Source organism: Canis lupus, chromosome 16 (assembly GCF_011100685.1).
Source record: "Canis lupus familiaris isolate Mischka breed German Shepherd chromosome 16, alternate assembly UU_Cfam_GSD_1.0, whole genome shotgun sequence".
NCBI classification, from domain to species: Eukaryota; Metazoa; Chordata; class Mammalia; order Carnivora; family Canidae; genus Canis; species Canis lupus.
In genome coordinates this window covers 60,167,024-60,186,801 of record NC_049237.1, presented here as the reverse complement: position 1 = coordinate 60,186,801, position 19,778 = coordinate 60,167,024, and the positions used below count along the sequence as shown (strand labels likewise).

Here is a 19,778-nt window from a genome sequence, read left to right as displayed (position 1 = left end):
CGCGACCCTCTGTCCCCTGCCCTCTGAGCAAGCTCAGGCGATAGAGCTGTTTCCTGAGCTGGGGCGGTGAGTTGGAGCCCGGGTTGCCTCGACCTCCACCCGCGCAGTAAAGTGGTCTCTGTGGGCTCTGAGGCTCCGTCCTGGGGACTCCACGGAGGAGCAGCAGCGGGTCAGCGGGTAGGGCCTGGGGCCGTTGGCAGCACACGCAGGGACACGCGCGTGAAAGCTGTTGGGACGCACTTGGCCTGGTCTGTGCTCGCAGAAGGTGGGACGTCAGCCTTGCGCCCGGGAGCACCGTCACGGGGTCGCGGGCGGCTGACCGCGGGGGAGGCCGAGGGGCGTCACCAGGTGCCTCCCCTGCACGCGCGGGGTCTGCACTTCCTGTCGGACTGACAAGCGTGTCCGCACCTGGCCCTGGAAGTGCCTCTCTGCGTCCGGCCTAGCCCTGCCTCCTAAAGCCGGCGAGAGCCAGCCGCGGCCGTGCCTTGGGGCAGGTGGCAGGACGAGGAGAGTCGCGGCCTCGATGCCATGAGCACGGAGGGCAGAGCCGCAGGAGGCCGGCCGGGCAGAGCGGGCATCCCGAGAAGGCAGGCGTGGTGCCTCGTGGGGGGAGGGTGTGTGCGCCAGGACCACGGCGAGGCGGGAGGTGAGGTTGGTGCAGGTGCACCCAGAGGGCACCTCACGCTCGGTACCGAGGAGCTTGGAGTAATGTCCCCGGGTCACCCACTCGCAGCGGCCTGCTGGAGGCGTCCGTGGAGGGCCGCGCGTGTCCTTTCCAGCCGGGACCCCCTCTTCGCCAAGTGCGATGCTGAGCCCCTGAGGGATCTTACCGTGCAGCGGGTGTCACAGGGCCGCGTTCCCCAGGGTCACGACCAGCCGCCCAGGGGGAGCTGCCAGAGACCACCCACGAGGAGGAGGAGGAGGAGTGAGGTGGCCGCGCAGACACGCACCACCCACCGTGAGGTGCAGAAGGCGCAGCCCCCGCGGTCCCGGGCAGTGACCCCGCGCAGAGCGCTCCTGCGGCCTTCGGGGCGCTTGTCACGGAGGCACATGATGGGACTGGAGGACCAACAGGGAAATAAGAAGCAGTGGAAGGTGGACGCGCCCAGCTGCAGCTCCTGGGAACGTTCTAGAAAGCCGGCTCTGGGCCCCACCCCCGCCTGCTGGATTCATCAAGGGCCAGAAACCTGTTGGGGAGGAGACACCGCGGCTGTGCTGCCTGACACTCGGGGAGCACTGGGAGGTCCTTCCCGTGCTCCCCATGGCACTGCCCTGCCTCCCCGAGGCCGTTTTCCAGGGAGCGGTGACCGCGTGGCCCGTGGGGAGCGGCTGTGGCACGGGCGGCAGTCTTGGCGGGCAGTGGTCATGGCAGGCAGTGCCGGCCTGTCCTCGCGGGGCAAGGGGGCGCATGCAGGGCTGTGCATCGGGCGCCCCGTCCTCCCCCGGCCCCATCTGTCAGCCCCATGGGTGGACATGCGGCGTGGGGGTTGCCCATCCGCTTCCTGCAGGCCTCGTCCTGGGAAGCCTGTGCCTGGAAGAGAAAAACAGAACTTCTTCCCTGAGAAGCCCAACCGGAGGGTAGAGCCTCGCGTGTCCCGGTGGCAGCTGTGGGGGGCGGTCTGGGCCGCCCGCCGCTGATGGACGTGCTCACCGTCGGCTCAGCTCGTGGTGTGTCACGCGGGCTGCGGGTGCGGGGTTTAGCCCGGCGCCCCCCTCTGTGGGCGTAGGCACGGCATGTCCTCAGCTCTGCACAGCCCCGAGCTCAGAGGAGGAAGCCCTCCGCGTAGAGGAGGCATCCGTGGATGCCCATCTTGCAGCTGATCCTCCGGGCGTCCCCCCGTGCCCCTTCTCCACAGCTGTCAGGCGGGGCCAGCCCCTGCCCAGGGCTGGCCCACCCCCTGTCCGGGGCTGGCCCCTCTCATGGGGCCTCAGAGCCGCTCGCCAGGGTGAGCGGGGCACACGGGGCAGAGTCGGCCGGAAGCTCTGGAAGGAAAGGCCTGGTCCCACGGGAGTAGCAGGAGCCTTTGGGGACTCGGCCGGGGTGGGCGGGGACCCAGAGACCTGCGGGCGGCCCAGGAGCGCTCAGGGCGGTGGGGACAGGCAGAGCGGGCTTTGGGGAACCCGAGTCCCAGGGCCCTGCTGGCCTCCCGCCTGTGGAGCTTTGCGTTCCCGGACCTTCCCCCACGTGCCCCGGAGGCCCTCCCTCGCCTTCCTGCTCTGGGCAGCCTGCCAGGCCCAGGGACCCCGCCTCCACGGTGGGCAGGCCTTCCAGCGGGCTCTTGGGGGCTGCGTGTGCGCCCACGTGGGTCCCACAGATGCCGTCAGGCTCCAGGAAGCACTTGCACCTGCTGGGGAACCGTAACGGGTGGGCTGACTGCTCGGGTGTCTGGTTTCCGTGTGCAGCGCCCTCGCTGTGGGTCCCTGGGTCACAGCGAGCTGCTCTGGGGTGCCCGCTGGACGCCCGTGGCCGGTTCAGCCGTGTGACCCGGCGTCTGAGTCGCGGCTTGGGGCTGGGGGCAGCTGCTCCGACGCCGGGTCCAGGCTCCGGTGCCCCCAGACCCCGTTGACCGCGTCCCTTGACCTCCGCAGAGCCAGCTGGAGGCCCACCAGGAGGAAGGCATGGTCGTGTCTCACATGGTCATCGCTGGCGTGGGGATCTGGCTCGCCTTCACCTCCGGGTCCACGCTTCGCCTCTTCCACACCGAGACGCTCAAGCATCTTCAGGACATCAACGTAGCCACCCCCGTCCACCACATGCTCCCAGGTGATCAGACCCGGACGGGGCGGGTCCCGGGGAGGAGAGGGCGTCAGGGGGGCACGGAGCGCAGGCACGGCCCCCTCGGGGCGAGGGCACAGAAGTGCATCCTGCGTTAGCTCAGGCCCGGGTAAGGCCCCGTTCTTAGAGTCGGAAACCCTTGACCGTGGACGTTTCTCGTACTTAAAGCTGATGAGACCGGGCCCTGGGAGCGGGGGCTCGAGCTGAAGAGCAGAGAGAAGGAAGAGCAGCGGGGCAGAGCGGGCTCCCGGGAGCCAGAGGGGCAGCCTCATGGCCGAGCCCGCCAGGCCCAGAGCAGGAAGGAGGCCCTGGCGGGGGAGAAGACGAGCAGAGAAGCGGGACTGCGGGAGCGGCAGGTGGCTGCTGCGTGTGCGGGTAGCTCGTGTGCGTGCACGGAGCTGCCGTGTTGCTTGTAGCTGGTGGGTGCGTAGCTGGCGTGTGTGCGTGAGCTAGTGCGGGTGGACGCATGGATCTAGCGTGTGAATGTGCGTGGCTGTCGCGTGTGAGCACGTAGCTGGTGTGCACCTACGCACGCGTGTGGCACGTCTGCCGCGTATGCATAAGCACGTGGTTACCTTGTGCGTAAGCGGGCAGGCAGTGGGTATCAGCAAGCGCCCGGTATTTATAAGCGTGTTGATGACGTGTATATGTGCGTAGGTAGCGTGTGGTCCCGCGGCCGGTACCTCGTGTAGCTGGTGCGTGTGACCTTGTAGCTCGAATGTACTCATGTGTCCGGTGTGCATAAGCGTGTAGTTAGCGCACGTACATCACGTGTAAGCGTGTGGCTGCTGCATGTGTGTGGCACGTGGCTGGTGTGTGCGTGCACGGAGGGGTACGTGTGAGCATGTCACCGATGCGTGTGGGCACACGGCTGGACGCGTGTAAGCAGGTGGCTGCTATGCAGGAGCTGAGGGGCAGAGGGGAAGAGGCCAGCGGGGTTGTGGCCGAGAGTGTGCAAGGAGCAGCCCGCAGGGGACGGAGGGAGGGTCCGTGGGGACCCGCTCTGGCCCAGAGAAGCAGTGGCCTGGGGCACAACCGATTAGGGGGAAGGAGGGCCGGGAAGTCTGAGCCTCAGGGCCTGGGTTGTGGGGCCACAAAAGCCCTGTAACGTTGCACGTGGTGCTGCGGAGCAGAGCGGCCCCGTAGGAAGTTGGGAGGAGCATGTGGCACGTGGCCGAGGAGTCAGGAAAGGGGTGTAGTTGGGGAGATCATCACCCGGTGGGCGGTGAGGGACAGGGACGGGGCAGAGGGTGACAGGTCAGAATCAGGCCCCACCCTGAGGAGGTGAGAGGAGGCTGCAGAGTCAGAGGGAGCCCTGCAGTGCGCAGATATCCAGGGGGCTGGGATGGGGTGGGGGGGAGTAGGCGGGGGGGGGGGCCAGGTGGGGGATGGCCAGGGGAGGAAGGGCCAGGTGGGGGGGCTAGGCAGGGGGGCCCAGGGGAGGAAGGGCCAGGCACGGGGGGCAGGTGGGGGGGGCCAGGCAGTGGAGGCAGGTAGGGGAAGGGTGGCCAGGTGGTGGGGGGCTAGGCGGGGGGCCCAGGGGAGGAGGGGCAGGTGGGGGACGGCCAAGCACGTGGCCTGAGAGCAGGTGTGTGCCTGTGTGCACACGTGTGCATGCACCTGCGGGGTGCAGCTGTGTGCATGGGGGTGTGTGGGCGTGTGAGAGCGTGTGGACACCCGTGTGGGCGTGTGCATGTGTGAGGTGTGACTGTGCAGATGAGAGCCGTGGGTTTAGTGTGGGGCGTGTGTGGGCGTGTGAGGGAGGAGCTTCGCGGCAGAGATTGAGTCTGGACTTCGGCTTGGCGGAGCCCGTAGCCAACGGCGCCAGGCGCCCCGGTCAGGTTGCCTCGTGATCGACCGCACGTGTTCGGCAGCGTCTGCGTCCTGTAAGCGCATGAGCATGGAGAAAACCTCTTAGAACGGTCGGGGCCCCTGCCCCGCGGGCCGTGGAGCGAGTGGTCAGTCTCACACGTGCGACGCGAGTTCTGTTCCGACCGGGTAGCCTGTGTGTACGCGTGTGCGTTTAAAAGTGGCGAGACTGGTGGTGTCAGCGGGAGGTCTCGCGCTGGTGTTGGTGTCGATCGGTTGGTGCTTGTTGGGCAGCTGGTGGCTGGTTGCTGGCAGGTCGGTGGCTGGTGGCTGGAACGTGGTGAAGGTGCCGTGGCTTAGGCAGAAGGCACTAGAGGAATAGTCACCGTGGATGCGGGGGAAGCAGGGTGGTTTGGGGTCGGGTCTAGAGAGCCTGGATCAGGGGAGGACCGTGGAGTTGGGGACGGGGGCGGGGGGACCAGGCAGCGGGAAACAGGCCAACGTCGGGGCTGGGTGAGGCCGAGAGCTGTTCCTCTGCTGTTTGACACACAAACCGCTGCAGGCGTGCGGCCCACGTGAAGGCGCACACTCTCCACCTCGTGGCCGTGTGTGCCCGCGTGTGCGTGTGGCGAGGAGACAGCGCAGGCGTGACTCTGACAAGTGTCTCCTTGGAGAACGCAGGCGCTTCTGTGCTGTGAGGAGACCCGGTTGCGTAAGGTCCGGGTTGGCAGCCAAGTGGCCCGCGGCCGCCCTGGGCCTGTGAGCACACGGGAGCTGCGCTGGGGCTGCGACGGCCTCTCTCTTGCACACGTGCTGGTAGGGCAGGTGCTGGCGCTGGGCTCTGCGTCACGGAGGGCATGACACTGGGCCCGTCCCGGGGGCGGTGCTGGGAGCCCCGACCCGCTGTCACCTCACGCTCGCTCCCCGAGGTCGCGGCGGGTCGTGGCGGGTCCGGACCCCCAGAGGCCAGCACCCCCAGGGCCGCCGTCCGCCCGGCCCTGCCCCCTCGTCCACACCGCCCTCCTTCCATTCTCACGCCCTCTTCGTGGTGGTTTCAGCCTCCAGCCCACGGCTCCCGTGTTTGTGCAGCTGCATGGCTCTGCGAGTGCCGGTCACGGCCACATGGGCCCTGGCGGGGCCTAGCGGGGGTGCAGCGAGTCCCCGAGCGCGGCCTCCCGGTCACAGCACCGCCCCCGCTGCCGGGTTCCCCTGCCCGGTCTTCACGCCAGTCTCTCTCCAAGGCCGACACACCTGTCGCTGACCCCGTCCCCCCGAATCCCTTGCCTCTGTGCTCCAGCGCGTGGGGGTGTTTTACACCAGACCTGTGTCTCCCGCTCCCCTCGGAGGTCATCGCCCCTGCAGCTGAACAGCCTAGGGGGAGGGTGGGCGTGCGAGTGGGATTTAGCTCCGCTCAGGGCCAGGTGGCATCTGTCACGCCTCCCCTTCCGTCGTAGCAGCCGTCTCAGCCTCGGGCCGGGTCCCCAGCGACGGGCCCTGGTGCACCCCACTTTCCCCCAGAAGTCGTGGCGCGTGTCTCTCGCATGCAGAGGCGCCTGGGCGGGGGGTGCTGGGCTGTCGCTCACGGGCACTGCTGGGGACGGCCCGGCGGCTCATGTGGACACCGCGTCCTGCACGTGTCGCGGCGCCAGCCTCCCGAGGGCCGTGTCCTGCGTGTAGTGGGCACGGGAGGCAGCCTCTGGCGCTGTCGCTGGCCGGCGAGATTCCGGGGCCTTCTGAAGGTGAAGCCTCCCCAGGCAGGAGGAGCAGACGTCAGGGGTGAAATCGAGGCTGTGACTCAGGCCCTTCCCCGAAGTCGCTCCGTGGAGTCGGTGCTGCTGCCGGGGCTTGAGCCGTGCTCCAGGACGTCGGTGCAGCGCCCGCAGGGCGGCGCCTCCTGCTCACAGTTCAGTGCTGCGGACCCTCGCGCCCACGCTCCTCGGCACAGACCGCGTCCCACTTCACACCATCTGGCAGGCGACGGGGAGCCGCTGGTCAGGAGCACGCGGACCCCGTGGAGCAGACTCCGGGTTAGAAGGCGCAGGGTTCCCTGCAAAGACGTCGCACGGACCTGCTGCCTGTGGGTCGTGAGCAGTGCAGCTGCTTCCCCTGTGACGTGGGCTTTCCTGCTTTGTCCGGAAGGTCCAAGGGAGAATATTTTGGCAGAAAAGTTGTGAAAGGTCGTGGTAAGCCAGCCCCTCCGTGTCCCCACCGCGTGGGCACCTTGCCTCCCAGGAGAGACCTCGCCGCATAGAAAGGCCAAATGAGGTTTTTTAAAAAAAATCAGTGTAACTTTAGAAAGGACGTGCGTGGACCACATCAAGAGGAAGTTGAGCAGATGGGAGCGGAGTCGGGACCAGCTGTGAATCAGCAAAGCCGAGGGAGGGGCCTGGCGTCGTCAGGGCTCGGGGCTGGCCGGGGCCCACCAGCAGCAGCCCCACCGGGTGCCGACCACGCTCTGAGGCTCGGGGCCGCGTCCGTCGCCCGTCGAGGTGTCCAGCACGAGCACAGAGGCGAGCCTCCCGGCAGCTCCCATCCCACTTGGTAGTCGGGGTGGGAGTTGGTTTCATCCACTTCAGAAACTGCCTGCGCACGTGTCCCTATAGCTTTACACGTATTTGACCCCAAACAGAGTCGCACGCAGCGCCCGCCCAGCTCCAAACCCAGTCCCCCGAACAGGCTTCTGGGGAACAGAAACCCCGTTAGCTTTCAACCAGCACGTGAGTCTACACTGACAGACAAAACTGAATCTTTTTGTTTATGTAGGTTTAGTTTGAGGTTTTGGAGGGTTTCTGGGTGTTTTTTTGTTTGTTTGTTTTTTGCCATCGCAAGGGAAGTCGTAAGAGCGGCCGTGTCGCTCTCCCTGTGGCCTCGGTGTTGGCCCGTCTGCATGTGTTTTCAGCAAGGTGAGCTGCAGGTGGGCCGCAGACGTGCAGAGTAGCCGTCAGGCCTGCGGGGAGGAGAGCACACCGACCCTCGGGGCCGCGGGCAGGCTGGACCGTTCTCATGTATGCCTGGCCTGACAGCCCACAGGGAAGGCTGGGAGCCCCTGAACATCCTGGAGGCCGGGATCCCGCCCGGGAGCCCCCCGTGGGGCGGCACCGCAGGGCCTTCGCCGTCAGACCAAGCGCAGGAGCAGCCAGAGCTGGGAAGGCCTTTCCGGCTGCGCTGTGTCCTGTGAGCGTTGCCCAGGCCGCTGCCCGCACCGAGCCCGGGGCCGCGGGAAGCCACCTGCTGGGGCGCGGGGTGCAGGGGCCGCTCTCCCGGAGGGCGTGGCCACCACCTGGGTGCCCAGGATGGAAGCGGCGCCCGGCCCTCCTCTCTCCCTGCCGCGGTCGTGGGCACAGCGCATGGTTGAGGCCTGGGGGCCCGGCGAGCGCCCCACCTGCAGGCCGTGGCATTTCCAGGCCGGGCGCCCGGTGCCTGCGCCCGGTGCCTGCCCCCGCGCAGTGCCGCTGCCGAGACCAGAGCCCGTTCCCCTCCCCTCTCTCCCCAGGGCACCAGCGCCTGTCCGTGACCAGCCTGCTCGTCTGCCACGGCTTGCTGATGGTGGGCACCAGCGTGGGCATCGTGGTGGCCTTGCCCGTGCCCCGGCTGCAGGGCATCCCCAAAGTGACTGGTGAGTGGTCGCGGCTGCGTGCCTGTGCCTCCCGGCCCCGTCCCGCCCTCCGGCCTCCAGAAGCCCCGCGGTCTCCGTCGCGCTTTCGTGTCCCGGGAGCTGCTTAAACGGCGTCAGTTATTTGGGCTTTTTTCCCTTTTCGCATACTCTGTAGTCTGAGTCTGTTCATTTGCATCCTCAGTTCTTTCTTTTATTTTTCTGCTTCTTGGGGCCCAGGGAGAATTTTACCCCAGGAATGTGTTTTCATGTCACCTCAGTCGCTACCTATTACTCTCCGTCATTTACATACGGTCTTGCTCAATGGCGTGGATGCTTTTTATGCTTCACACCGCAAAGAAGGAAGCTCAGCATCCAAACAAGCTGCGGTGCCCTTTTTCTGCAATGTTGGTAGGAGTTCAAACGGGCGCAGTCTCTTCGGGACACAGCTTGGCATTTTGGATCCTAAGCCTGAAAACGCTCTTGTGTCTGGATTCAGGATTTTTCAGTTGAGAAATCTGCCTGGCGAAGCAGCCAAGTCCATGAACAAAGCAAGATGCAAATAGAGATACTTGACACGGCATTCGGTTTTCCGTAGCACAAAATAGGACACGACTTCAAAATCAGGGGTGAAGAGATGTGTAAGAAAAGGCTGTAGTGGGTTTTAGAACATAATGAGCTGGTGCAGGTGATGTTTGAGTGATCACAGAGCAGTGTCAAGTCTATAAGGAAAACCAGGATCTCAAATTTTATTTTTTTAAAATATTTTATTTATTTATTTATTCATGAGAGATCCACAGAGAGGGGCAGAGACACAGGCAGAGGGAGAAGCAGGCTCCCCGTGGGGAGCCCGATGTGGGACTCGATCCCAGGACCCCGGGGTCATGCCCTGGGCCGAAGGCAGGTGCTCAACTGCCAAGCCACTCGGGCTGCCCAGGGTCTTAAATTTAATGTTGATTACATGGTATCAGCCACGTGGGAAAAAAAATCTCGGAGAAAAAGATTTATGGGAAACTCACCAGGATGTTTATGAGGTTCTGTTTCCGCAGTTTCTTCCTAATGACAACTCTAGGACGTTTCATGGGACTCCTGTCATGAACAGGTCTGTGCTTCACAGAAATGACCCACCTGTAGGGCTAAGGATCCCAGTTTTGTTCATTCGTCTCCTGTTTTCTGTTTTTCTTATGATCTATATTTTGCACACACACAACATTGCGTGGAATGGATGTGCGCAGGCTCCGTGGTGGTGAAGGGGTCACGCCCACCTGCAACTGGTGCGGGACTGGGGTGTCACCCTGACCCAAGGTGCCCCTTCCCCCCACGATCGTGCTTAACTCTCCTCCGCGGCTCACGCGTGCCCTCATCATCATGTGTCTTACCTGCATGTTTACGAGCTGTTTGCAGCTCTTCATGTTGCATGAAATGTCCCTGCTCGAACCGGCCTGATGGCGTCTGAGGTGCACGTCAGGCGTGGAGCCGGGTGTGTAGGTACGCACGTGCTCTCCTTCCCTAGGTGGCAGGGAGAGGTGTCCTCAGGTTGTCAGGTCGGTGACACCTCCTGCACTGGTGTCTGAGCCTTCCCACCCCCGGGGTTCCCACCAGCACCTGCTGTTTTCAGCCCTGCCCGGGGGAACGGGGGAACAGCAGCTCGCCTTGCGCCCGGCTAAAGAATCCTGTAATTTGATCTGCTTTGGCCAAGGTGGGATGAAGGGAGGGCTCAGGCCCGTGTCAGCCCTAAAGCATCTGGTTAGAAGGGCACACACTTCCCATGTCCCTGTTGCCTCACCTGTGAAGCAGTTGAAAGCCTGGACACTGTGGTCCCCCGACAACATGGGGCCAGGGCACTCGGGGAGGGGGAGTAATGGATGTTTCAGAAGAGACCTCTGGGTGGTTTCTGACATGTGCTCTTGGGTTAGGTAAGGATTTTAAGATTAAATTCACATCGCTCTTAAATCCCCCCTAGATAGCTGGAGGGATGGATGGATGGATGGATGGATGGATGGATGGATAGATGGATAGATGGGTGGGTGGATGGATGGATAGATGGATGGATGGATGGGTGGATGGGTGGATGGACGGATGGGTGGACAGATGGATGGACGGATGGGTGGATGGATGGACGGATGGATGGATGGATGGGTGGACGGATGGATGGATGGGTAGAGGGATGGATGGGTAGAGGGATGGATGGGTGGATGGATGGGTGGATGGACGGATGGATGGACGGATGGGTGGACGGATGGATGGATGGGTAGAGGGATGGATGGGTGGATGGATGGGTGGATGGACGGATGGATGGACGGATGGGTGGATGGGTAGAGGGATGGATGGGTGGATGGATGGGTGGATGGACGGATGGATGGACGGATGGGTGGATGGATGGATAGATGGATGGGTGGATGGATGGATAGATGGATGGATAGATGGATGGACGGATGGGTGGATGGGTAGAGGGATGGATGGGTGGATGGATGGGTGGATGGACGGATGGATGGACGGATGGGTGGACGGATGGATGGATGGGTAGAGGGATGGATGGGTGGATGGATGGGTGGATGGACGGATGGATGGACGGATGGGTGGATGGGTAGAGGGATGGATGGGTGGATGGATGGGTGGATGGACGGATGGATGGACGGATGGGTGGATGGATGGATAGATGGATGGGTGGATGGATGGATAGATGGATGGATAGATGGATGGACGGATGGGTGGATGGATGGATGGACGGGTGGACGGATGGGTGGATGGATGGATGGGTGGGTGGAGGGATAGATGGATGGACGGATGGGTGGATGATGGACGGAGGGATGGATGGGTGGATGGAGGGATGGATGGGTGGATGGATAGATGGATGGACAGATGGGTGGATAGATGGACGGATGGATGGACGGATGGACGGACGGGTGGACGGATGGACGGATGGATGGACGGGTGGACAGATGGACGGGTGGATGGACGGACGGATGGATGGATGGATGGATGGTAGGTAGATAGATGATAGTCAATGATCAATGACAGATGATAGATGATAAAAGGTAGATGCATGGATGGATGGATGAGTGATTGATCAATCCTCAGGTTAATTAAAACCATGGAGGGAGCTCATTCTAAGCCATGGAACCCTCTGGTACTGAGACATGGCAAGAAGCTACTGGCCCTTTAAACCTCTTGTGCCTAAAACCAACCCATTTCCAGCATTTAATTTTTCAGTCAAGACTTAGGTCCCTGTCTGCAGGGAGTGGGCAGGGAGGCCCCTTACGGGGCGCAGGGCGGCGGTGCTCTGCGGGGCCCATGTGGGCATCAGGATCTCAGACCCTCGCTGCGGATGTTTCCGTGGATCCGCTGCAAGTCCTTGAGAGTGCGCGGCCGGGCAGCTCTCCTCACTTGACGCTGTGCCTGGTATCGGAGTTCCACGGGGGTTGGGGTGGCTCGGACGAGAGAGGGGGGTGCCTGTTGATTTCTCTGTGATTCCGTCTGTTGCATGCGGCCGTTGCCGACTGATCCCTGCTCAGGAAGAGGCATGGTCTCCTACCACGCGCACAACGGGCCCGTCAAGTTCCTGGTCATGGCCACCGCTGCCCTCAAGACGGACAAGGACAAGCCCACGGACAGCCCGCCAGCCTGTGCGGACCCCCAGGAGGAAGAGCAGAAGGACGTGCCCCCCAGCGAGGGCCCGAGTCAGGGCAGCCCGGACGCCGTCTGGCTGGGCGCCTCGCTGGGGGCCGGGACACACAGGAGTGAGGTCTCGTCGTCGTCCGGGTCCCTGACGCCGTCGCAGGGCTCGGGCTCCCTGGAGCCCAGGTCGGAGGAGAGCGTCGTCTACGATCTCCTGCGGCTGCCCAGCGTCCTGCCGGGCAGAGGGCGACGGGCCAGGAGGGCGAAGGCCAGCTCGGTGCTGGTGGTGTGCGGGGGCCAGGGCCACCGCAGGGTGAGCCGGAGGGCCCGGCAGCAGCGGCCCGAGGAGCTGGCCGCCTCCGTCATGGTGTGGCAGGTGCCGCTGCTGACCGCGTGAGCCCAGGCAAAGCCGTCGGGCCGCCTGGCGTCCTGGTACCTGCGGGCTTGCGGGGAGTCCGGCGCACTCGGTAGCACGGAGATGCCTTGACCGTTCTTAGGACGTCTCCCTCGGCTCAGAGCCGCCGCCTTTACTTCTCCCGCGTGTCTTCAGATTCCCGAGTAGAGCTCGTGGTGGCAAAGGGGGCCGGTCCGCACATGACAGGCTCCGCTTTCTGCAGTGAGCTGGGATGTCCAACGTGCGGGGTGTGCTGTGTGTATATTTTAACAAAGTAGTGTTTTTATATATTTTTTTTCTATTAAAAATTAACAGTTAATGTTTTAGGGAACCAAACGATCTGTAACGTTTCACAAATAACGTTTGCTTCGAACCAAAATGCTCACCCCTTCACCTGTGCGTAGACTCCAGCGTCCACGCCAAAATCCTTCCTCCTCACGTCAAGTGGTATGGGTGCCCGTGCTGGAAAGCCCACGTCTCCCAGGTGTGCTGGGCGGCCCCTTCATGGTGCTCGCCGGGGCTGCGGGCGGCCAGCCGTGGGACTCAGGCCGCACAGCTGCCTGCGTGCTGGGTGTCCCGCAGGTGCCCCGGGGCCCGCGGGCGTCTCGGGGTGTGCGGGTGAGCGTGAGTCCCCGACGCTCCACGTGGGTTTATGTATCGTGTTGTACTTACCGAGTGGTTTACAAACGTTAATGCGGGCGTCACCGGAAGTAAGCTCCTCAGCACTTTACAGATAAGAATGCTAACTTTATGACTTGGCCAAATATTCTCCAAGGTGCACATGTACCCCCACGTGAAAGTAATATCTCCTGAAGCTTTCTCAAATTGTTAGCTGCTACCTTAAGTCATAAATAAAGTTTTTATTTAAAAATACAGTACCCGGATTGCCTTTTTTTTTTTGTCCACAAAACACGAAGGAGGGCCTTAGGTTCTGGTGAGTTCAGGGCTGGTCCGCTGCCCCCCCCCCCCCCCCCCCCCCACCTGCTGGCTTGAGAGGTGTGAATCCCGGAGACTGTCCGAGTGCGTGGAAAAGCACGCGTGATTGGAGGTAGGTGCTGAGAAACTGAGACTCACGTACTTGGCAGTTTGAGCTTTGAGTGACGTCCTGAGTTGAATGAATTTAATGTCAGTTATGAAGAGAAGTGCCTGTTGTAGACCAAACATCCTGATATTTGTGCCCAGTAAACAGTGGCGTTTCTTGGCCTTTTCGTGGGCCAAATAAAACAGAAGTGCCCTGATGTGTGTTCTATTTAAACCTTGATACTCAGAGATTTTTGGTCTTGATCGATATCTCCAAAAACTCAAAAATAGCAAGTTTTCCTGTGTCAATAAAAAAAAAGTAACGGTTGAGGTTTGCATGTGTAATACTGATGTATTTAGGAAAACCTCCCACGATGCCACGTATCATACTCACGTGCCCGAAGCCTTGCAGGGCCTGTTGGGCTCCACGCAGCAAGGGCCTTCCCTTTGGGGCCGTAATTGTCTCCCGTCCCCACCGCCCGGGAGCCCCGTGCGCCGCCTCCTGCGCCCTGAGAGCTGGTGAGCGCATAGTGCCTGGGACTCGCCGGCCTGCCTTGGGGGACGCTGCGGCCCCTCCGGCCCCTCCGGCTCCTCACACGCCCTGGGGCAGCAGCCATCACCGCTCCGGGGCCCAGGAGGCCTGAGCTGGGGTCCATGTGCCTCCGCGTGGGGTTGGCCCCTGGCACCCCAGTGGCATCCTGGGACCTGCGGTGTCGACCCACAGGTGCAGGTGAGTGTGGACCAGAGCTGTGCACGGGAAGTGTGCCCCAGGGGAGGCCACAGATGCCAGCCCAAGTGATGCCAGGGGTGCTGTCCCGACTCCTGGGGACTCCAGCCACTTGCTCTGATCAGCCACCCCCGCCCCCTGCCCCCCTCAGCCCCCCACTCCTTAGAGCCCCCAGCCTCCCTCGAGCCCTCCCGGCCCCTTGGGGTCCTGCTCCCCACGTGCTCCCAGCCCCCCTCGGGCCCCCGCCTCCCTCGTGCCCACTGCTCCCCTCGGCCACCCTGTCCCTTCGGGTCCCGCTCCCCACATGCTGTCAGGCCCCCTTGGGCCCCCTGCTCCCCTCGGGCCCCTGCCCCCCTGGCCTAGGGCCCAAGCTGATGGACCCGCTCCAGCAGCTGTCCAGAGGTGCTGGCCCAGCTCTGAAGCTCGGCAGATAAGGGGCTGCTGAGGAAAGTTGGGGCGAGAAGCCGGGTGGGCAGACAAACTGCCTGGCCCGTACCCCCTGGGAGCCCGCAAGGCCTCCCCGCCCCAGGCCTGCGCTGCCCTCCATCGCACCTGCCTGTGAACCTGTGAACAAGACATCGGCCCAGCAGGAGCCTCCCCAACCTATCTATGGGGAGTGGGGCCCCCCTGGGCCGACTTGGCACAGAGAGGGGTGACCGGAAGCGAGAGGAGCCCTGGCGGAGTCGGGGAGCAGGTGGGCCACACGCACACTGGCAGGACCGCGAGCCTGGAGAACTGGGGGGTCCTGGGGAGTCTGCAGACCGTCCTGACGGTCCTCAGCGGGACCCCTCCAGGAGCTTGCCCTGGGCCCTGATACCAGGTCCCCAGTGAGTGGGGGGCTGCCCTGGAGGCCTGCAGGCACGGGGGGGGGGGGGCCCTGACAGGGCTCTGCTCTGCTGGGGCGCTCGCTGCACCACCTCCCACTCCGTCCTGGATGGGGACACCCCACCTCCTCCTGTCTCTGCCCCCTGACCCCCTGACCTCCAGGTCAGGGCTGGCTGGACCAGGTCCCCCTCCCTCTCTGAGCTGACAGGTGTTGCAGAGCCCCCCACCCCCACCCCCGGACCCAGTTCTGACTTGATGCACTCGGACTCCTGCAGGGCCTCCTGGGTCCGGGCACAGTCCTTTCTGCAGTCTCAGACTCTGGGAGGCATTTTCCTGAGCTCATGGTTTCCTCTGCAGCCCTGCTTCGGGCGGGGCGGGGCGGGGGGTCGGGGTTCCCGCAGGGAGGCAACGTCCGGAAGCCCGGGCGAGGCCCCCAGGCCCCTCCGCCGGCAGAGGGTCCTTTCAGGCCCTTTGGGGACTCGGGGCCTCTTCTGGTTCAGGGCACCCAGGCCTGTGGGTTTGCTGGGCCGGGGGGTGTCCTCCTTAGTGGTTGGCCGCAGCACAGCCTGTGGTCAGCGGTCAGGTCGGCCGAGCCTTCCCTGAGTCAGGGGCGGTCACATGCTGGGCTGTTTCTGACAAGCGGCAGAAAAGTGGGATTCCGGCAAATGGAGTCCTCTTTTATTATTATTATTATTATATTATTTCATTTATTATTTTATATTATTTATTATATTATCATTATATTTATTATTTTTTTTTATCGGAGTTCCATTTGCCAACATACAGCATAACACCCAGTGCCCATCCCAAGTGCCCCCCTCAGTGCCTCTTATTTGATTTTCTGAATCGTGCCCTCAAGCATCCCGTGTCCATCAGTATTTTCTAAATTCAATCGGATAAGCGTGTCCTAGATCCTGAGGGAAGTGGGATGATTTCTAGCCAGTTTTCTGAACCGTAAAAGGGACATGGAAGAACTTGCAGATTTTTGGCAACTTTTGGATTTTATGTGCAGGAAAGTGCTTCATAAAATTGGATATTTTTATGGATAAAGGACTCGGGAGTACGGGCATCGCTAGTGACCTACGACTCCGTTACCCGGGACACCCGGCTGTCCGAGGGAGGACAGTGCAGGCTGCCGTCCTGGCCCCGAGCCGCGATGGCCCAGCGGGTGTCTGGACCCTCCGGCCTCCTCCCTGCGCTGACAGTGGAACGTCACCGCCCTCCCCGCCCGTGTGGGCTGACTCGGGGCAGAGGCGCTCCCGCACGGCACCCCGCACCCCGCACCCCGCACCCCGCACCCCGCACCCCGCACCCCGCACCGCGCCTGCACTGCCTCCTCCGTGCTGGCTGCGCTCACCGGCGAGGGGCCGAGTGGACAATGTTCGCTCAGGCGGAAAACAAGAGCGAGAGACCGAGAGCGAGCGACAGCCGGCGGGGCCGCCCCTCTGCTGGGCCCTGGCTTCAGCTCCCGCGGCCTCGAGCTCGGGATTAACCCTTGCAGGGCGCCTCGCAGAACCCTTGGCCTCCCACCGCCCTGGCTGAGCACAGCCCCGGGGCCTTGCGGGGTTCCCCGTGAGTCCCTTGCCCCGGGGACCTGCAGTGGGGCCACGTCCCCTGTTCCTCCTCTGAAGGCGGCCAGCCCTGGGTCCCCGTGAGAAGGTGCAGGCAGGGGCAGGAGGCAGCGGCCTGGGGAGCTCAGCTGACCTCACCTGTCACCTGCCACCTGTCGAGTGAGGGCTGTGACCTTGGCTTGCTCCACACGGGGACCCATCGTCCGGTTGTGCGTCTCGGAGCTGTCTTGCTGTCGGCAGACGCCCTGCGGACACAGCTCCGGGAGGACGTCCAGGCCCCCCTGTGTGGTGAGGCCACCGTGGCGGCCCGAGGGGACCTGATGGGAAGTGGGGGACAGGGTGGGGGGGGTACGGGGTAGGGCAGGGGGGCTGGCTGGGGCTCCTGGGCGGCTGGGGTCGGCGGGTCTGGGGCCTGGCTGCATGGTGGGGCCAACACACGAAGGGCCAGAGCTGGAGCTTCTCTGCGACGGGGCAGCTTTCCCCGCGGTGCCGCCGCCTGCCCGAGACCGCAACATCCTGGGGGCCTCGCGGAGCGCGTGGGCTGTGGGCCGTGGGCGATCTGGAGCGGCCTCGTGCCAGGCGGTGCTCGGGGCAAGGGCACGTGTGCTGGTCCCCGCGGTCCTGCTTCCCTCGGGTCGCTCACGGGGCTGGGGACACAGGAGCGTGATGAGCAGCGGCGAGGTGTGTGGGTCGCGCTGCTGGCAGGTGACCCCTCGACCCCTCGAGCTCCTGTGGGGCGTGGTGTGGGGTGCGGTGCCCGACGTGGAGGGACAGCTCCGGGCACCCTGTTCTGGGTACATAATGGAGGAGTTACTTTTATTTTTTTCTGCTTATCAAAAAAAAAAGATCATTGCGGACTTACTTTTTCCTCGTGGCTGACTGTGGGATTCTTGTCCACGTGGGGCCTGGGTTCTCAGGCGGGGGCGCTGTGCCCTCCCCCGGGGGCAGTGGCAGGGGAGGGGGGGCAGGTGGGCGGGGAGGGAGGAGCTGCGGGCAGGGGTGAGGCCTTGCTGGCCGAGGAGAGGAGACCGCTGGAGAGCAGGGGGCGAGAGCCGGTCTTAGGGCCGCGGGCTTGAGCGCAGCCCCGGGAACTCGTCCCCTCACAGACTCATCCAATGTCATCGCATGTATTTTCTCTTTTCGGTTTTAAGAGCAAACGATACACATTCCAGGGGGAATAAATGGCACCGCTGAGCCCGCTGTGCCCTGTCCCCTCCTCTGTGGGGCCTGCTCTGCACTGAAGGTCTGGCCCCAAATCCTCTGGGTGAAGCCCTAACCCCAGACAGGTGGCACTTGGAGAGGGGACTTTGCGGGGCGAATAGGGGCAGATGAGGTCAGGAAGGTGGGGCTGGGCTGGGATTCGTGGCCTTATCGAGGAGGGGACCCCCGGGCTCACTCTCTGCCGCGTGAGGACACAGCCAGGACCCCCCCCCCAGCACCCACCTGCTGCCTCCCTTCCAGCCCCAGAGGGAGAAGGAGCAGGGGTTGCACCCCGTGCCTGCTGCGGGGCTGACTGAGGTGGCCGCCGAGGGGCCAGGCCTGCTGGGAGCTGGTCCCTGCGGGAGACCCTGTGGGCAGGTGAGGGGGGGTGGTGGCTCCCCCAGCAGAGTCTGGCAGGGGTGCTGGGGGTAGAGCCGGCTCCAGAGGGGCGCCACACACGGGTGGGAGAGCTCTCGGGACCTGGGGGGGTAGAAGGACTGGCGACTCAGGTGTGGGGAGGCCCCCGGTCATGCTGCCTCCTGGGTGAAGGGACATTTCACCCCGAGACCCAGCGTGGCGGCTGCAGGAGGCTCCGGGGTGGGGGGTCACTGGCACCCACGGGTGGTCTCCAGGAAGGACTGGCCCAATAGGGTGGCGCTGCGGGGAAAGGGGGGAGCGCTGCCCCGGGGTCCCCGCCCAGTGACTCCAGAGGTGTCCCCCCAGGATGCCCGGGGTGGGGAGACGCCGCAGGAAGCAGAGACCCCTCGGGCGCGGCGGGGACGGGTGGAGGCCAGTCCCAGCTCCCGCCCTTCCCCTGCCCCCGGCTGCCTGCACCTGCCGCGTGGAACAGAGCGAGGGGCGTGGAGGGTGGGGGCCAAGAGGAAGGGGTGGGCGGCCTCCCCCCTGGGGGTTCACAGCGGCCGGCCAGGTTTGAGGCTCGTGGTTTTCAGGAGAGGTTTCCCGGCACCCGCGGGACCCCGGAGAGCCGTGGGAGGGCCCTGTCCCGTGCGAGCTGGGGTGCCTGCCTGGTGGGCTGTTTATTGGAAATACTTTAGAGCCCATTTTCAAGCATTCCGCCCCCAAACTAATAATTGCCTAATTCCACAGTAAGACATTGTCTGGAAGAGGGCCGGGGGGTCGTCGCCGTGCCCTCCTGGTGCTGGGGTCCTGGGCTCACGCGTTGGCAGACGGGGACCTGGAGCCGCGGGCTCGGCGCCCGGGGGCGGGGGGTGGGTCCAGCTGGGGCCGTGGCCGCCCCCCCAGACCCGCCAGACCCGGAGCGCGGGGCTTGGTGCACAAACGGGGGGCGTTTTGACAGCATGGATGTTGGCACATTTAACTCCCTACTGAGGAAATGGCTTTGTATTTTGCATGTCGTTTCTAAATTCACTTTTTTTTTTCCAATTCATTTTTATTGTATTTTTTTTAAAAGGCCAGTCCCTAAGCAATGAAAAATAAGAAAACACAACAGCCCTGATTCATCACAGCAGACAGTCTGAAAGCCTCCGTTTTCACAGAGAAGACACAAAACCCTTGTGTTAGCTCCCCGGGGCCGCCAGATTGAGGCACCACGTGGGGCTGCGGACCACAGGGACTCGGCCCCCCGCGGCCTGGAGACCAGCCTGAGGTCCCTGTGTCACGGGGCTTCGCCACCTGAGGCCCGCAAAGCCTCCGGCCTCCGCCCGCGTCCCTGGCACCCTCGCTGGCACGTCCACCATCCTAACCTGGGCCTGCCCACTGCTTCCCTCAGCCTGGCCGTACCCGTGACGAGCCTCCGTGGGGACACGGCACGCTGCCCCGGGGCCCGCATGGCCTCGTTGCAAGTGGGCCACCTTCAGAAATGCCCTGTCTCCGCGTCAGGTCCCGTCCTTGGGGGCCGGGGGCTTAGGACTCCAACATATCTCGGGTGGGGGCGGGGGCACAATTTAGCCTTTAAGTTGCAGATAACTGGGTAAAGTGCCCTTTTTTTTTTTCAAGATTTTTTTTTACAAGATTTATTTATTCATGAGAGACACAGAGAGAGAGGCAGAGACACAGGCAGAGGGAGAAGCAGGCTCCATACAGGGAGCCCGAGGTGGGACTCGATCCCGGGACCGGGAATCACGCCCTGAGCAGAGGGCAGATGCTTAACCTCTGAGCCACCAGGTGCCCCAAGTGGCCTTTTTTTAAATAAAACAGTTTTATTTGACAGAGAGAGAGAGAGAGAGAGAGAGCATGAGCACGGGGAGGAGCAGAAGGAGCAGCAG

General features: G+C 63.4%; 1 protein-coding gene across 4 annotated transcripts in view; it reads left to right on the top strand.

Annotated features, from left to right (window-relative positions):
* The window catches only part of ARHGEF10 (Rho guanine nucleotide exchange factor 10), an 89,360-nt gene extending 76,293 nt beyond the window's left edge, over positions 1-13,067 (top strand). For all 4 annotated transcript variants that reach the window (XM_038560553.1, XM_038560552.1, XM_038560549.1 and 1 more), the window contains 3 exons: positions 2,590-2,764; positions 8,079-8,201; positions 11,693-13,067. In XM_038560553.1, coding sequence (XP_038416481.1) covers positions 2,590-2,764; positions 8,079-8,201; positions 11,693-12,192 — 798 coding nt within the window. In that variant the 3' untranslated portion in view covers positions 12,193-13,067. The remainder of the gene's footprint in view (positions 1-2,589; positions 2,765-8,078; positions 8,202-11,692) is intronic.
* The last annotated feature ends 6,711 nt before the right edge of the window (positions 13,068-19,778 follow it).